The 17,951-nt window shown below is 41.0% G+C and overlaps 1 protein-coding gene and 1 long non-coding RNA gene across 4 annotated transcripts in view; one reads left to right on the plus strand and one right to left on the minus strand.

The window, feature by feature from the left end:
* The first annotated feature begins 11 nt into the window (after window positions 1-11).
* LOC142412127 (uncharacterized) lies at window positions 12-10,062 on the plus strand. 3 transcript variants are annotated; one of them, XR_012776391.1, is made up of 3 exons: window positions 12-661; window positions 2,043-9,020; window positions 9,964-10,062. It is a non-coding gene; the product is annotated as an uncharacterized LOC142412127 (long non-coding RNA). The 3 variants fall into 3 exon arrangements; XR_012776392.1 differs by lacking the exon at window positions 9,964-10,062 and having other exon boundaries at window positions 15-661; window positions 2,043-6,081; window positions 8,920-8,995; XR_012776393.1 differs by lacking the exon at window positions 9,964-10,062 and having other exon boundaries at window positions 15-661; window positions 2,043-5,908; window positions 6,000-7,814.
* A 616-nt stretch (window positions 10,063-10,678) lies between these two features.
* KPNA4 (karyopherin subunit alpha 4) overlaps window positions 10,679-17,951 on the minus strand; it is a 28,509-nt gene continuing 21,236 nt past the window's right edge. Inside the window, exons 13-17 of the mRNA XM_075506821.1 lie at window positions 17,550-17,654; window positions 15,824-15,895; window positions 14,952-15,114; window positions 13,698-13,792; window positions 10,679-12,592 (exon numbers count right to left, since the gene is read on the minus strand). Coding sequence (XP_075362936.1) covers window positions 12,494-12,592; window positions 13,698-13,792; window positions 14,952-15,114; window positions 15,824-15,895; window positions 17,550-17,654 — 534 coding nt within the window. The 3' untranslated portion in view covers window positions 10,679-12,493. The remainder of the gene's footprint in view (window positions 12,593-13,697; window positions 13,793-14,951; window positions 15,115-15,823; window positions 15,896-17,549; window positions 17,655-17,951) is intronic.

The raw sequence follows: 17,951 nt of genomic DNA on the forward strand, positions 1-17,951 counted from the left end.
ACCAACGGCCGCGCCGTTCGAAAGTAAACGGGAAGCGGGGCGGGGCGCCGCGTTCAAACCGGGCGGGCGACCGTTAACGGCCGCCCCGGGAGGCGCCTCGTCCGCTCCCCGTGAGGGGACCCACCCGAAACGGTGACATTCCGTCAACTGTGCCGACGGCAGGCACGGAGCGAGCGCGTCCAGCGCCGGGCGGGAGCCGCGGCTGCCGCACCTCTGAGGAGGGACGGCGCTTCTCCCTCTCGGCCCTCGCCTACCCGCGCTCTGCGGCCATTAGGGGTCCAGCCGGAGCTTAAAGAAATGAGGGTCTGCGTACCATCCGCCGGCCTGACCTCTCGAGGTAGAGGGACAGACAGACACATGGCACAGAGCAGGAAAACCGCCGGTGAGGAATGAAACGCTTGACGCCATCGTCAGCAGCAAGGAAATGGGCGGCGTTAATGAGATGAACGTGGAAACACCTTGGTACACAGCTGTGTCTTCTGTTCTGCTCTTTTCTGCAGTTACCGTAATCGACCTCTTACCAAACTGATTCTTCTTCACAGTTTGGGGAGGAATTCGCCCTGAAGCTGGAAGCCAAGAGACATAAAAACTTCTGACATCTGCTTCAGGAGGAGCAGGACAGACCTTCTGCCAACGGCTGATCACAGAAATAAAACTAAACGTAAGTGGACCTTCAATTTAAGCTTGTTTACCTACTTCGGCTACTGAAGACAGTTAAAAGTATTTTAAGTGAAGCAAAATTGCTACAGCCGTACATTAAAATTAGGCTATTATAATGCTATGTAGATATTATAATGCTATATATATTATAATAAACACAGAGCTTATCATCTTGCTGAGCAAACACCGAGATGGCAGTGGAAAGTGGAGGGATTCGGACTGGGGTAACCGGCAGTGTTTTACAGACATCTGGGACGTTGCTAAACCTCAAGATTTTACCAGTCAAGTACTCAATGGACTTTTCTCACACTCCAGATTATTCTACGTTTATTTACAGTTCATTGAAATACATTAAACTAAACCGGTAAAGTTATTCTCAGGTGTTACTTTTACAGTGAATTTGAAAAAGAAATGAAATTCAGTGAATGTTGTGAGGTAAATCATAATACATCATCATTCAAAAGTTACGTAAACATCTATCTTAAAACTGGTATTTAGAAGACCGGATACAGATATCTGGAATAATGTTTGGAATAATAAAAAAAATCTCGTGCTCTAACAAATTAACCAGCGCAGTTTGGCTGATAGGCACAAAGTTTACAATGCTACGTCGAGCTGTAATTGGTCTTTTTTGTGTGAAGCTGCTATAATAATACTAGCCTTAATAATAATAAATTTGTATCTTTTGATGTCAGTTACAGCAGTTCAGTTTTGAATATTTAACAATTGAAGTTTTTTGCATGCTATCAAGTTGAAGTTTTTCAACTTTTCAACCTTAAAAAGTTGAGATAGTGCTTTCTATGACTGTAGTTCCACTTGTGGCAGTACAGATGCTGCAATTTAAGTGCAACTTGCTAAAAATGAACAAGTTTTCTAAAAAAACCCCATACATTTTTCAGCTCTCATTGTTTCTGATTTGTGTTTACCACAAAAATCTGTTGGCTGTTGATTATTTTTGCTACCTGAATCTAATTACAGTTTCTAATACACGTTCCTTATGATCATGCCTATGAATATGCTGGCTTTCAACATAGTCCCCATGGAGGGTAGGTTGATAAAATTGTTCTTATTTTTGCTACCAAAATGGGCAGAGGAGGAGGAGGGATTAAAAACATACCTGATTTTTTTTCTCTCAATGACAGAGAAGGGGGGGGGGGGAGGGGAAGTCATAGGAAAATATTTTAGTGATGCTCACCTATTTGAATGATTTTTAATAGGAATGTCATGTAGGATTTGACTTATTAACTGGTAGCTCTAGTACTGGGGAGAGCATTTGTTTCTGAATGGGCCTGATTGCAGGGCCTGGGATTACCGGATTCCTGGGCAGGGCACAGCACATGCCCTCAGCAGGGCTAACTGCCTCTCTCCCTTTTCGAACACAGCACTTCTGGATGCGTTAACCCAGCAAGGCCTGGTCCACCACCCTGTCCGGCTGAGGCGAGGCTGCCCACAGGCTCAGGAGGAAGGAGTCTGGTGTTGGGGGCCAGGAGCTGCCCCGCTCTCCCCTGCTCGACTCCAGCACAGCTCCATGGAAGCAGCAATGAGCTCCACGACAGGCCCCAAGCATCTGCGCTGCCTTATGGCGATGAAAGGCAAAAGGCAGCGAAGGGGCAGCCTGGAGGCAGCTGTAGCCCAGTGCTTATCCCTCAGGATGATGTGCACGGCTGCAGCCTGCCCTAACTGGGTCGTGGTCCGAGGTGCATCAACCAACTTCATGCTAGGGTCTGACAGAGACGCCCCTTCTCACTGCCCACGCAGGACTCATCCTCGTGAACTGGACAGCTCTCTGCTGCCTGCTAGCCATCCTCAGCACCTGCGGGGCCTTGCCACTCGACTTCCTGGGGCTGAAGCAGGGCAGAATGGCCACCTTCCTCCTGCACAGCTCAGCTGCCCTGTTTGCTGCCAGTGCAGCGGCCACAAGCTCCGGTGTCTGGGCACTGACAAAGCACAACCTCTGCACTGCACAGCAGCTTCAGCCCTTGGGCCTCTCCTTGGCCTTTGGCTCAAGCTGCTGCTTCTGTATCCTTGCTTGCACCCTCGCAGCCGTTGCAACCAGCTCAAGCTACACCGCCTTGGCACAGCTCGAACCTGCTGTGACCCTTTGCCTTGCCAGGATCAAGCAGCAAGAGACAAACCCCTGCCCCACAGATGAAGAAGATGGCACTAGCAATGTGCATGGCTTTCCTTCTTCACTGCAAGGAGAGGCTGGACTACCAAAGCCAGTGTGTGCTGCCTTCCTCCAGGGGGAACTGAACCCCAGAGAGAGGATGAGATGCATCTGTGGGTCTGGAAGGAACGGGCAGATGAAGTTGCTAAGCCATTATCCATCATATTTGAGAAGTCACGGCAGTCCGGTGAAGCTCCCACTGACTGGAAAAGGGGAAACATAACCCCCATTTTTAAAAAGGGGAAAAAAGGAAGACCTGGGGAACCACAGGCCAGTCAGTCTCATCTCTGTGCCCGGCAAGATCATGGAGCAGATCCTCCTGGAAACTATGCTAAGGCACATAGAAAATAAGGAGGTGACTGGTGACAGCCAACATGGCTTCACTAAGGGCAAATCGTGCCTGACAAATTTGGTGGCCTTCTACGAGAGGGTTACAGCATTGGTGGATAAGGGAAGAGCAACTGATGTCATCTACCCGCACTCGTGCACAGTGTTTGACACTGTCCTGCATGACATCCTTGTCTCTAAACTGGAGAGATGGATTTGATGGATGGACCACTTGGTAGATGAGGAATTGGCTGGATGGTCACACTCAGAGTTGCGGTCAACAGCTCGATGTCCAAGTGGAGATCAGTGACGAGTGGTGTTCCTCAGGGGTCGGTATTGGGACCGACTGGCACTGTCTAACATCTTTGTTGGTGACATGGACAGTGGGATTGAGTGCACCCTCTGCAAGTTTGCCGATGACACCAAGCTGTGTGGTGCAGTTGACACGCTGGAGGGAAGGGACGCCATCCAGAGGGACCTTGACAGGCTTGAGAGGTGGGCCTGTGCAAACCTCATGAAGTTCAGCAAGGCCAAGTGCAAGGTCCTGCACATGGGTCGGGGCAGTCCCAAGCACAAATACAGGCTGGGTGGAGAATGGATTGAGAGCAGCCCTGAGGAGAAGGACTTGGGGGTGTTACTTGATGAGAAGCTCAACGTGACCTGGCAATGTGCACTTGCAGCTCAACTTGCAGAAAGTCAACCATATCCTGGGCCACATCAAAAGAAGTGTGACCAGCAGTAGAGGGAAGTGATTCTCCCCCTCTACTCTGCTCTTGTTGAGACCCCACCTGGAGTACTGCATTCAGCTCTGGGGCCCCCAACAGAAGGAGGACATGGACCTGTTGGAGAGAGTCCAGAGGAGGGCCACCAAGATGATCAGAGGGCTGGAGCACCTCTCCTATGAGGACAGGCTGAGAGAGCTGGGGTTGTTCAGCCTGGAGAAGAGAAGGCTCCAGGGAGACCTTACAGCAGCCTTCCAGTACCTGAAGGGGCCTACAAGGAAGCTGGAGAAGGACTTTTCACAAGGGCGTGTAGCAATAGGACAAGGGGTCATGGCTTTAAACTGAAAGAGGGTAGATTCAGATTAGATGTAAGGAAGAAATTCTTCACTCTGAGGGTGGTGAGGCACTGGAACAGGTTGCCCAGAGAAGCTGTGGATGCCCCATCCCTGGAAGTGTTCAAGGCCAGGCTGGATGGGGCTTTGAGCAACCTGGTCTAGTGGAAGATGTCCTGGCCCTTTGTGGGCGGGGGGGTGTGGTGTGTGAAACTAGATGATCTTTAAGGTCCCTTCCAACCCAAACCATTCTATGATTCTATGAACATCTGCCCTTCAAGCAAGAAGCAGCTGAACCCCAGAGGAAGGTGTCGACTTCATCTGCAAGAAAACTGACCTCCATACAGAGGAAGGTCTTTCTCCCACGCAAGCAGATACAAACTCAAATGTAAGAGAGTCTCCTTACCATACAGAAGACAGCTGACTCCAAAATAGAAGAGGCATATTCCTTCAAAACAGGAAAGACAACATGAAAAAGAAGTTTCCCATGAATAAAGGAAAAGGCTAACTGACATAGGGAAGAGCTCTTCCCAGAGACACTGACTACATGCATTGCCTCACAAGGCCTGCTCAGGCAACCACCCAGACACCACACAGCAAGAGATTTATCCAGAAAACCTTATGTATTAGAAAGTTCCAGTAAAATTCTTATTTTGGCATAAAAGGACTTAAGATGTTGAAAAACAAATCCTTCCTTAAAAAAATCATGGTTTGGAGAAACATGAGGTCCTTCTTGACTTGAGAACAGGACTTAGATGTCTTAAAAGTGTTCTTCTAAAAGAAGGTAATGTCCTTTCCAGAAGAGATGCAGTAGCAAAGTGAGGAAGAAAAAGTGTAAGTCCAAATACTTGCTTAACTCTAAAATGAGAGATAATTCTAAAATTAATTCAAAAATAATAGATATGGTTCTTTAAATAACTAATTTCAGTTTAGGTTTGTCTTAGATTTGTGAAACCTAAAATAGTTAATAAAGATTAAAACAGCATGGACTTCTTACTCTGGCTTTACTTCCATGCTGGGGCAGTTCTGCATATTGGTAACATTACAGTAGGATTGAGAGTGTATTTTACATATTTGTTTCCAAATACATATTTCTTTCTCAAGCTGCATTCCTTCATTATATATTCCCTATGTCCCACAGTAGAAGTTTTGCTAACAGCATTCATTTGGTTTATTCACATGCCCAAACTATTCCCACGAATAGATCAAAGAGGATAGTACAAGACTTCAGGTGCAAGGTATATTTTTTTGTTATGCTTGGAATGAAATAAAATGAGCAATCCAGAGCTAACGCTAGTTGTTATTTTCCTATTTTGCTACATAAATAATCAGTACATCTTACAGTGTTAGTTTTATAGGAGTTTGGGGTAAACTGGGGAAATTCCCCCTGTACTTTCTACAACCTTACAGTTTAATCCTTTCAAGCCAGAAGACTTAGTTGAAGTCACCAGGTTTTAAGAAGTTGCTTGCTCTGTCAAAACTATCCTTTAAATCATGACCTTACCCTTAATTACAGGTCAACAGATCCCTGCTAATTGCGCTCATCCTGCCTGCTGATGGTACCAGAGACCAGAGTCCTACCTACTCTTGTTTCTGCAGATTATTTGGTTTGTGAATTAATTACCTTCCTTATCCCCTGCCTCTAGTTCTAACCCAGCTGGCGGTTTCACAACTTGGGCCAGTCTGCATCCGTCACAAAGGTGGCCTCGTCCATCTCCCTTGTGCTCAAGCAGCCACGCGGGCTCAAAGAACTAGCTGAAAACTGACCCAGAAAAATAACTTGTTTTTCAGAGAACGGATCCATTGGCTGGAGGATTATGCCACATAATAGGTCATTATACCAGATGGGTCATTACTAAACTACTTGCTGTGGGTATGTCAAGATGATGAGAGCACATTTCATAAAAAGTCAGAGCTGAACAGAATGTGCGCATTCACCGACAGATCAGTAATCCACTTTCTGTTACAGAGATGTCATCTCAAACGTTTTATTTACTATTTGACCAAGAAAAATAATATTAAGCCAGATGTACAAATGTTCACATCCAGTTTATTCTGCCCTTGTGCCCAACTTGTATAAGAGGCTGCAACCACAGGGATGTTCTGCTGTTAGTATTACGTTAACTGCATCATAGTGGCAAATCTTTACAAATGAAATTTTGGGAATATGGATCTTCTAGCAGAATTCTGCATCTGGCAGAAATTGCAATGGGCCAGTGTTCAATCTGCAACATGCTAATGCCAGAGCCATTCTGAAAACATTAGCTTAAGAGACAGCCCCCTTCTAACTGCATTCGTAGGGTATGGTGCAGTAATAACCTGCTAAAAGATGTTTCTGCAATTGAAGTCAGGTGAAATATGAAAATCATAACAAGAACTATGTTTTGAAGATGCTTAGCTAGTGCAAAATGGGTATCCCACAAGTCTACTAACATAAAACAGACATAGCAACACAGATATCGTTTGTGTCGCAGTACAAGTCAAGTAATCTGGAACACACTTCAGAGGTTCACCCCATTAAAAAAAATAATCTGCATTTCTATATTTATACAGTTCTAGAAAGCTGTCATGTGGCAAAACACACAGAAACTCACAGCAGCTAAAAAATGAAAATGCCATATAGCCAAGATAAATGTGTGAGCAGGTCAAGGTTTGTAACTGAACATATTAGAACAAGTGACACAGTTAGAGAAAATGCAACGTTTTAGGTGAGGGAAGCCTTCTTCAGGTCCACAATACAAACAACCTGCAATCTATGGCTTTGGTTCCACCACAAAAATCTAATTGCTGGCTGCACGCTTCCGGTTCATTACAAATACCTCATCAAAGGTAGTAAAAAAAATAAATATGAACTGTGTAGCGTGAGTGAAGAAGTCCGAATCTGTGATGGATTCCAAACAGCTTAAATGAGAAAGAGGTAAACTGGGCATACAGTTAAAGGGAAAAAAAAAATTGAAAGCTTGTAAGAAGGGAAGTAAGACAGTAGGATAGAGTAAGATTTTACTATCACAATATTGCTCAGGCAAGGATTTTACCCATGATAGCCATGCACAGAACTTCACCGGTTGCACAGACAGCCACTTCAGAAAAACTGAGGTTGACAAAGCACTCAGATTTTTGCCTTAATTCCAATGCTGAGGCAATTACTATAGTTACCAGTTCCTCTTCTCATTGCAATGTATTTGAGATAACGGTATTTTTCAGACTATGAGGCTGTAGCTGTCCATGGTATTGGACTACTCCCCTCCCTCCCCTACCCCAAGCTCAAAGGTCTAAATCTGTTTCATGGTTCTTGAAAGATGCTTCTCCAGCTCATCAATACTCTAATTTTTGTGGTGGTGGATGGGAAAATACTGATACTTTAACTCCAGGATCTATGCTAAGTACACTGCAAACAACAGAGAAGACCTCCTACTAAACCACAGTACCTGAAAGAGTCCAAATGGCACAGGCACTCAACCTGGGAGTAGTTTTGTTTCTGGGTTATGTGTGCTACATAATACAGAATTTAAAAAAAAAAAAATTGTTATAATCCTTTCTCCTCTATTACCCCCCTCAACACACCAGGAAAGTCTTAAGGAAGAAGCTACAGAAGCAGAAGACCAAACAAGGGAGCTTTTGACAGTAATTTACAATATAAATAACTGATGTTCAGAGCAAGAACATATGTTGTTTTATACCCATTTTATTTTCATGTACTTAAAAGAATTGGGAATTCAAGATGAAGCAACATTTAGTCTGAAAAACTGCCATTCTAGGAATGACATACTTGCTTCATACCATGATCTGGTGTTGCTGATATGAAGTCTGACTACTGACCATCTGCCTTTCCATCAAATTACAAAACTTCTGTAATGCATTTACCAATAGCTGGCATTTACTTTCTCACATTTGTCATTTTCTAGTAAGAAGAGCCTTCAATGTTGTTTTATAGAAACTTAAAAGTATGTCAGAGGTATTTACATAATGACAGCTTGAAGAAAACTGTTTTCCTCAGCTTTGGAGCACACCAAACCAGCAGAATAAATACAGGACCCCCATTTCAAGGGACTGACAAACAAAAAGTGGGAATTTCTTTGTGGAAATAAAGTTTTAAGTCACTTTTTTGTAGGTATTGAAGCAATACTAACTCTTTCAATTAATTTTGTGTGCCTTCTGAGTTTTACTCTGGCAGCAGCTAAAACTTACTATTGGGAAGAGTTTGTAAACTTTACACATTTTCTGCTACCAAGTTTCCTTTCATAAAGTCTATTTGATCCAGATGCAGGACTTCTGTAATTGTTTCCAGCCTTGTGACCAGCATTCCTGCCAGTAATTTGGTGACATGCAGAGCTGAGGAAACATTTATAGTTAAAAGTGGCAAAGAGTCTACAAGTATTAACATGAAGACATTCTTAATTATAAAGCAGCACAAGTAATTTGGTAATTTATGCAACGTACTGTACGATAGGAGGACTTGTTAACAAATACATACGAATTTCTTCACTTTCAAGCAGAAAGTCAGTCAACCCCCTTTCTTCCTGGCACATCCACTCTTTTCCTTAGGCTTTTGAAATTGTGTAAGAGCAGAGCCCTGGTTACGCAGAAGTCATCAGGTTCTCTTGCTCAGGGCTGGCTAAGTTGCCTTCGCCAGCATTTCATTTTACTTGAAACCCTTTTAAAGTTGCTTGGTATCTTAACATACTATCCAGAAATTATTATGTTTTAACAGTCAGACTAGCCCGTTCCACTACCAAAACAGCAGAAGTAGACAACTTACTGGGAATGCTTGTGATCCACCAGAAGATACCATTCTGTGAAGAAAGATGAAAGGTATGTCTCTGTTCAAGGCTCTATGCGCCCAGCAAATGGCTCTCCTGTGCTGAAAGGCCTCACACAATCCGGGGCTATTCTACTTCCAGTAGTGGGAGAGAAACAAACAGGGTCAACTTCTCTCAAGCTATCCCTTTCCATTCAGCATACTGTTCTTCCCTCTATAGCTGAATCAGCTAGTCCAGCCCTAAGATCCTAAAATTCCAGTTTGGTCCAACAATGCTGCTCCTTGGAATAAAAATCCTACCTGGAATAGTGTATACTATGGATTAACTTTTGTCCTTTGAATATTTTAAAGGTCTTTTTCTACACATCTGCTACCCTAAGTTCAGCTGAAAAGCTAATTTTCTACTTCAAAATCCTGAAAGAGTAGATTAACATACAACCTCACCTCTGCATCCTTGGTTATTTTTATTAGAATTGAAGAACAGGGACGAGAGAGTTACCATCGGCATGGTTACAGACAATCCAAATACCACAGAGCTGTGTTCTGCTACCAAACAGCTTGAGAAGTACACTCGATGTCACAGCTTTAATGTTACAAGGGAAACATCGGAGCTGCTTCTGTTGATGACCTAATTCCACTGCTCAATAAAGTCAGAGGCTAAAATTTATTCATCTTCACATGTAGGCAGAAAATTGGTCTGTGACTTCCATTGCAGCAACGCAAGGTTGTACCTTTAACTCTGCCTTCTTACTTTCTCAAGTCTTAATAATCTGATTAGTACTCCTAAAGTATATCTTCATTTCTTGTTAGTATCCCAAGCCTCCCAAACAATTTCCCTTTCCCCAACAATGTAATTACATTACCTCAAACTGCAACTTTTGGGGAAAAGGCGGCATTGGACAAACTGGCTTCAGTTTTGCTCCTCGAGCGCTCCGAATGCTGCCACCCTGTGGATGCCATAATGTTTAAGCTTTCCCTATTTTTGTAAACTAACAGAATAGCGACAGGTCTGCTGTGAAGCAGGTAAAGAGAATTTTCCACTTAAAAAACCCACCAAAAACCAACAAAACATCACCACTAACCGTGTAAGAAAGCACAGGCTGCAGCTAGAACAGCACCGGCTTAAGGTAATTCTCCCAAAGTATATTGCATCAGGGGAAGTGCCAAAAAGAGGCACTCACCAGCAGTAAATGCAGACCTTGCCATAGTGTTTTGGAAACATAAAAGTTGCTACAAACATCTGTTCTCCTCCTACTCCTAACAAGAAAGGATTCTAACAACAAAGCAATTTCCTACAGTAAATATCTGAATACAGAAATATCTTTCCTTCACAAAGATATTTTAGGGAGATGTTAGTAATAAGTATAATTTTACTTACGGCATTGCTATTTCCTTAAAAACACCAGTTTAAGCTTTTTACCTTCTCTAAGGGTTCCCTACATGAAAAGGGTTCTACATGAAAACAGCCCTAACTGATTTAGTGACTACATACTACATAATTAGGTACATTCATTGTTTCTTAATATTTATACCAAAATAGTTATTCACCTCAAGCTTACAAAACATACCACGCAACACACTGACACTTGGCAAGTTAAAAAAAAAAAGAGACAAGAGATTCAGAAATCTCACTGTAACTTTCTTCAAATGATCTTCTTCATGTTTTGATGAAACCTGGAGTGTATATACAAAGACAGACCAAATACACCGCTGTTGCAAGTTTTAATGTTTATTTCCCCAAGACAGCCTAGCCTGCACTCTACTTGGATAAATTTCACAAGCTAGTTTCCGCTGCTTCTAGTTTTAAACTTTAACCATGTTTCTGATGACAAGGAATGCTGCAAAAATACTCTAGTCCAACAAAGAGTTATGATCACAAAATAATCTTTTATCCATTCTACAGTGTTTCAGAATTACCAGTTGATTTTAAAACACAAGGTAGATATAGATGCTAATGGTGGCTAATCTGGTATGTTTTATTATAGCAAACTGTTGTTCATGCAACACTTGTGCTCAAAGGGGAAGGCACAGCATTTCCTACAATGAGCCACCTTATAAAGAGTTCATTTTGTACAAATTTGTAATGTCACCTTTAATTTAGTGTGCAGAACCTCAAAACTGAGGTATTACTCCAATTATAAAAACACTTGCATCCTTTTTGTGCAAGTTTTAAAAATACAAAGTTTTCTCTCTAAAGTGGCTCAAAATAGATTGTTCATGGCTGCCTACATCTAAGATAAAAAGAGTCTAAAACAATTGGATTAGGCATATTAAAGGTGTTCAAACCATGACTTGATTTGTACATCTATTCACACCTCTTTTTCGGTCTTTATTCGGCAGTACATATGCACCAAATTTCATTTTTAGAAGTTTCCATATCATTTTCATAGAAAACAAAGTTTGAAAACAAGTAACATTGAAACACAGCACGGTATTCTACCACAACGGAAACATTTGGTTACAGGACTCAACAAAATCTAAAAATGAACTATGCTGTAGATTACCACATGCAAAGGTCTTCATGTTATCTTTGAAAATGAAAAGGATGAGATTTTATTACCACATTTTACTGCTTTCTACTATTATGGCAACTTGTGTACTGCAACACAGTCTATTTGAAGGGAAATGTATGGTTTTTTCATGCAAAAATCTACAAATTAGTTTTGATGATATGGAAAGCTTTTCATAACATCAAACATTCATCTGGTGCAAATGCACAGGGAAGCCTTCCTGAAATTCTGACTTTACAAACAACTAATAAGCCATACAGGAAAGAAATTTAAAATAACTAAAAGAAAAATAAGAGGAAAAAAAAACCAAAAAGAGAAACACAGGCTGCAGGAGTAAACCAGAGTCTGCTGCTAAACCGGTCTTTGTTTGTGTGTCCAGTGTAAGTTAACACTTATGAACTCATTTTGATGATTTACTAGGTTTATTATCAGCCCCCTGAAGGCGAATCAAGCTTGCATGCGTTCACATACAGCATCACAACCATACTCTCGTACACACGCCACTCCAGGACTAGGAGCCTGCTTCAGGACTGAAGAGCCCCGTATTTGAAACACGAGCCTGGCTCCACAGCATCGAGTCCAGACATTCATTCAATGTTGTCCATTCACACGGTGCTTCATAGCAAGGCCTGGGCTCATTCTCCTTGGACTTATATGGGCATCCTATTCTCTTATGCTTACAAGGCTTGATGATGATAGTACTGCATTTCCCCCCAATTGCTCTAGTAAGTCATTGTTCCTTCTCAGGCACTGAAGATCTTTGACCTGTAGCCCTTTTTCTTTGAACAATCTAAATAAGCATTCAGTGTGAAGTTTTTCATTACATTTTGCCACTCATTCTCACTCGCACCCACTCGCCATCTTGACTTCATTTGGGCTTTTCTGTGATTCCAAATGAAATCTTCACATTTTCTTTCCCGATTTAATGCAGCAGCGGATCCCATGAGCCAAGATTGATGGATCAAACCTTTTTTTTTATTCAGTGCTGCATTGTACCTAACTTCCAAAATACCACTCTAAAACTGGAACCCTTCTGCTGGTACATTGGCAGATGAATTGAAACCAAATGTTCCGCCTTGTATTGCTTCTGGAACAAGGCTAGGATCTTCATCAATCTGTAACAGAACAGAACATCATGAGTAGGATTAGAAAGACAAAAGCCTCACTAAAAAGGAACCACACAATCCTAAAGAGCAACTCTCTCTTCACCTAATTACTTCCTCACATCAAGTCTTGCCATTCTTCTCCCCCAGTTTAGTAAGAGCACTATAATGACAAAGTATTTTAGGCTGAAATGTTTTAGCTTGTATTTAGTAGGTAGGCTACGTGGCACCCAATCGCCTCTCTTGTTTATGCAGTTCTCACTCCTGGAAAGCATTCTGTCAGTCATGCATCATCCTTATTGCCAGCTTATAAACTGTCACAGTTCTTAAGAGCAACACCATTAAATCAAGTAAGGATTAAGCCAAAAGCGCAGTTTCAATTGAAATAGGTAGTATACAGGCTACCAAATTGACTCTAGATTAAATTCCAAGTCCTGCTGTATATGCAAAATTCGAGTTGCTTAACAAGACATACATCTTATTGTTCATATAAAAGTGAAACTCTAGGACAAAATAAACTTCAATGCTGACAGTAAGGCATGAATGCAACTGAGCTCTGCCATTTGCAGTAATCTGCTCCTGAAAGTTCTTCAAACAAGTAGAAAACACTTGATGACAGACAGACACGATTGCATTTCCTTTATATGCAATCAACTTTTGTGATAGAAAGTGCAGCATACAAATCTAAAACCTTCCTTTGATTTATGTCTCTTGTTTAAACTGAAAACAATATTCTTGATCAGCACATCCTACCTCTGAAATCACCAAAATATTCAAAATAGTTTGTTTCTTAAGAAGCAGAACCTCAGATTTAGTACTCAAGTCAGCAGGGAGCTTTATCAAATGTGAAATGTCAAGCTTAGTCGGAGGCTGACAGTTAAGAACTATTCAGAGCCTAGTATTTTAATCCCTAGAGATAAGGCTTAAATTAGGCACCAGATCTTTAGATACTTCATCATGAAGAATGGCAAGATTGCAACAGGTTCAAATAAGGGCTCGTTCTTCGCTGAAAAACTGAAGAAATGTCACAGAGCAGGCTTTAGAACTGTTGCCTTTATCTTCAACCATACTTATAAAACAATTACAAAAGCAGATTGCAGAGCTATTACAAACTTACATCATCTGAAGAGAAGAACTGATCAATGATCTCATAAGCCAGTTTGTAGATGTCTTCATTTTCATGATTTTGTAGCTGTTCAATTTTCTCCAGGCCTATAATAAATACACAAGAAATGCAATAGAGTTAAAATACTAAGTTCAGGCAAAACAACCTCCCTCTCCTTAAGGCCTCATCATACAAAGTAATTAAAAACAAATCCAGGAATAGAGTGACTACGAATAAGATGCTGTTAAACTCATTTGACATACTTAAAGCATAAATGCTTCTTTGAGATTTGAGGAAATATATTAGCGATTGAAGAATACATACCATGACAAAAAAAAACTGTACAAAAGATCAATTCCAATAATGATAGTACTACTTCCCTTCTCTCCTTTCTATGAGCGGTTAAGCTAATCTGTGGAAATATGGCGAGGGCCAAGCACTGGGACATACTCCCTTTTCACAAAAACATCTTTTCAGCACCTGGTGTAGTAGCCCCAAGCTGTGACATTCCAAGTCTACATACTGTTGGTAGCATACCTGCTATCCGTTACTGACCTGTAGCTTGATTATATAGCAAATAGCTCCAGTACAGTATAAGTTACTGGCAGACACAAGTAGAGCATACATATATTTAAGTACTGACAAGCAGAGCTTTAGACACAAACACCTCTTTTCTCCCTTCCCCGTCATCACCAATCCATTATGCTTTCCCCCTCCCTCAAGATTTTGTATTGTAAAGACTATTCAACTCCATGCTAACAAAATCCCACACAGTTTTCTACCTGTGCCCTAATTTAATATCACTGTTCTTTCACCCTTGAAGAGTTCCAGTCAACTTAAATAGCAACCAATACAGAGAAAGTCTGAAAGCCATTAGGAAATTAAAGCTATCATATTTCTGCAACCATTGTATGTAGATTCCCTCCCTGCCCAAATTCACCTGGACATGACTTGTGCATGATTAAGGTAAGCATATCATCCCTACATTAACAGAAACTAATCTGTCAAGTACACCAGCCTGTTAGAAAATAGGCACCTAATAAACTTTATTGCCATTACCCAGCTCCTCCACATTTTACTTGATCCTGAACTTAATCAGTTAGGAAAAGCTACATATATTCACCTGAGAGGCATGAAAAGATCACTTAAAAAAAGGTTTGCTTAAAACATCTGTGCCAACACACAATAAAGCCAACAGCATATACACACAGTAGGAAGCCAAATCATCCATTTCTGAAAACTGTATCAAAATATTAAGCATCATACCTCCACACTCTTCTATAAGATTGGCTATGGTTTCTGCTTCATCTTCAGCCATTTTTAATATATTACTTAGTCCATCCAGAACCACTTGCACAACTTGCGCATCTTTTACTGTCAGCAAATTGCAAAAGGGAGGAATTACATTTTGTTGAATTAAGTATGCCACCTAAGAGGAAAAAAGCAAATAGTTAAATCAGGAGTGTGACAGAAGCAAACAATGCACCACAAGCACACACGCATGCAAGTGTAATGAAGTCAAAATACTCAAAGTTACCCAACAACGTAAGAGTATTCTGTAGCACTTTCATAATTACTTGGTTTACAGCACAAAAATTAACATTTATGAATTACATTACAAATATATTTCAAGTCTAGAACACACAAGCAGCAGATACTGTGAATTTTTCAGTATCAGGCAAGGAGTTTCAACCTCCTGTTTGAAGAATGACACCACCACCCCAACCCTGCCACAAATTTAATATTCTGGGCTTACAACAAACTCGTATATTTCTACTCAATGGCTACTCTCATTGTAATTATCACATTCTTATCCATAGGGGGGAAAAAGCAGAAAGATAGAGATGTCGAATGACCAAGAATCTCCGAGCCTGAATGCAGCCATTCATAGGTACTAGGCCATCCTAACAGAAGAGCTTCCATCCCAATCCCCATTGATACTCTTAATCTCAGGTCATTCCAGAAACAACAACTGAAGTTCACTCTTAAATCCCTTGGGGAAAAGGGGAGTTACTGAACAGGGGAGGAATCCAGACATTCATAATCCTGGCACAGAAGCAGTCTAAACCAATCAGCTGATGTACTCCCTCAAATGCACCCGAGAAAGATAATGGACCTTTTCTTAAGGTTTGACTCACTTGGTCTTTTCTTCCGCTGATCGTTAAGTTGCTTATTGCCCAAGCAGCTTCTTTCTGAGTGCCAAAGTCACCCTAAAAATACAACCGTAAATAGAAATAATCATTCCAGTTTTTATGTTCTGTAGTATTCTAGTAACAGCTTGTATTTGTTACAGTCCATTCTGCGTGGTATCACCGTATCAGTTTTCAGTAAGTAGGGAAAGTAACTAACAAATCCTGTAGATGTTTGAAGCTACTGACAGAGCAACCTTCCCTGCAACCACATTTAAAAATTGATCTTCCAGAGGAAGGGAAATTTGTTTGCATTAAAGTAAATAAAAAGTGTAGTACTCCACTCTCTTGCATTCCTTATCAACAGCTGTCATATATTACAGTGAGAGATAAGCAGTAAGTGTTAATTTTGATAAACCACTGTACATACTGTAACTGTGTCTGCCTCTGAAGTTAGTCAACTCACATCTGTTTACTAAATTTAAAGAGAAAGGTCTCCCACTCTTTTCTCAGTGATCAATAAATTGGCAGTTAGCAGAACTATTTGTGAACAGCTGTATGTTACTTAGGGGAAAAGACAAGTATTTCTTCAGTCTCAACCCCAACCTCTACACTAAAGCAAGATATTGCATCTTTGTCGTGGCTGAACACATCATAAGGTTGGTATTTCTGGCTTGCTTCCACACTTCAGCAAAGAAAAATCAAGTAATGAATAAAGTAAAAAGTAGGAAATGTTTGAAAGATAGAAATGTTGTCCTGTTCCCTTTTAAAAACATGCTTTTAGCTACCCTTCTTTCTCACAAGACAGATCCTTGGGAGCACAACGTGGTTTGGAAACTAATGTTTTAAAAAGATGCCAACGCCCAACAACTGAAAAGGAATACAGGTATTTGAAGTCCCAAATGCTGACCTATTAGCATTGAACCTCTAGTAGTCGACAAGCAATGAGAGACTTTGTGAAAAAAGCATGAGAAAAGCATTCAGAAGTGTTTGCGAGCAGCTACTTGACTTTACTATTTAATAAAAAGGGTAATAAAAGCATTCATCTCAAGTTTCACCTATTACTGGAAAGAAGCATACATCCATACATGCATACAGCGTGTTGCTTTTCTATGGGCAAAACTCTGAACGCACAAAAGCTACGATTATTTTCTATGGCCATCTATTTTTGGTTGATGTGGTTTTACTTGTTTAAAAAAGAAAATAGACAGGGCAACCCCAGTCCATAATCTAGTGTCACAGGATCATTACTTGGATTACCCTCAGACTAGATAAATGCAGTAACACAAAATGCCACTGTTGAGCACTCCCTTATGTTTCCAGACAACATGGCGGGGGAAGGGATAGAGTCCTTAAGCTTTGGCAAAATGCTGGGAACTAACTCAATGCTGTTCCCATCCAGACCTCTTCATGCTACATCTGAGAGTAAAGAATTCTACCCCCATTGTTTACAAAGTGAGAAAAAGAATTTAAATGAGATTTAGAAGGACCTGAAAAGGAGCTTCCCCGATCTGCTTCCTTTCCCCAATACATTTGGCACTCATCACCTCACAGCACTTCGCAGAAGAATATCAACGGTAATGTATTTTATCTTGCAACACACAAAAAATGCTCAAGGGTATAGTTTACCCCTGCCCCCCACATTTACAGTATGAAGTAAAACACAAAGCAAGGAATTCGATGTCACTTTCCCCAGTTAAGGAAACAAACTGTTAAATCCTTCTTGTTATCTAACCTTATCTAGAAGATGTATTATCATTGGAACAAGGTTTGCATCTATTACTGCCTGAACTTGCTGCTGATTTCCTGCAGTGATGTTAGATAGGAACCACACTGCTTCCTGCAAAATAAAGGGATGAGAGAAATTATTATATCATATTTTATTTCCACTCCAGCAAGATTTTATACATTCACATTTTTAATCTGCAATTCATACAATCTTAAATACAATCAGTATTGTATCAGTTTGACTGGACATAGCTGAATTCCAAGTAGACTAGACATACAGGTAACAAAGCGGACAGTCTCGCCTTCGGAGACTCCACAAGACTCTTCAGTCTTTCTTTGTTACCAAATTACAACCAAATACTCCAAATCCACAGATTAAAAGGAAAAATTATTTGGAAACAAAAAAAGT

Source organism: Mycteria americana, chromosome 7 (genome assembly GCF_035582795.1).
Source record: "Mycteria americana isolate JAX WOST 10 ecotype Jacksonville Zoo and Gardens chromosome 7, USCA_MyAme_1.0, whole genome shotgun sequence".
NCBI lineage: Eukaryota > Metazoa > Chordata > Aves > Ciconiiformes > Ciconiidae > Mycteria > Mycteria americana.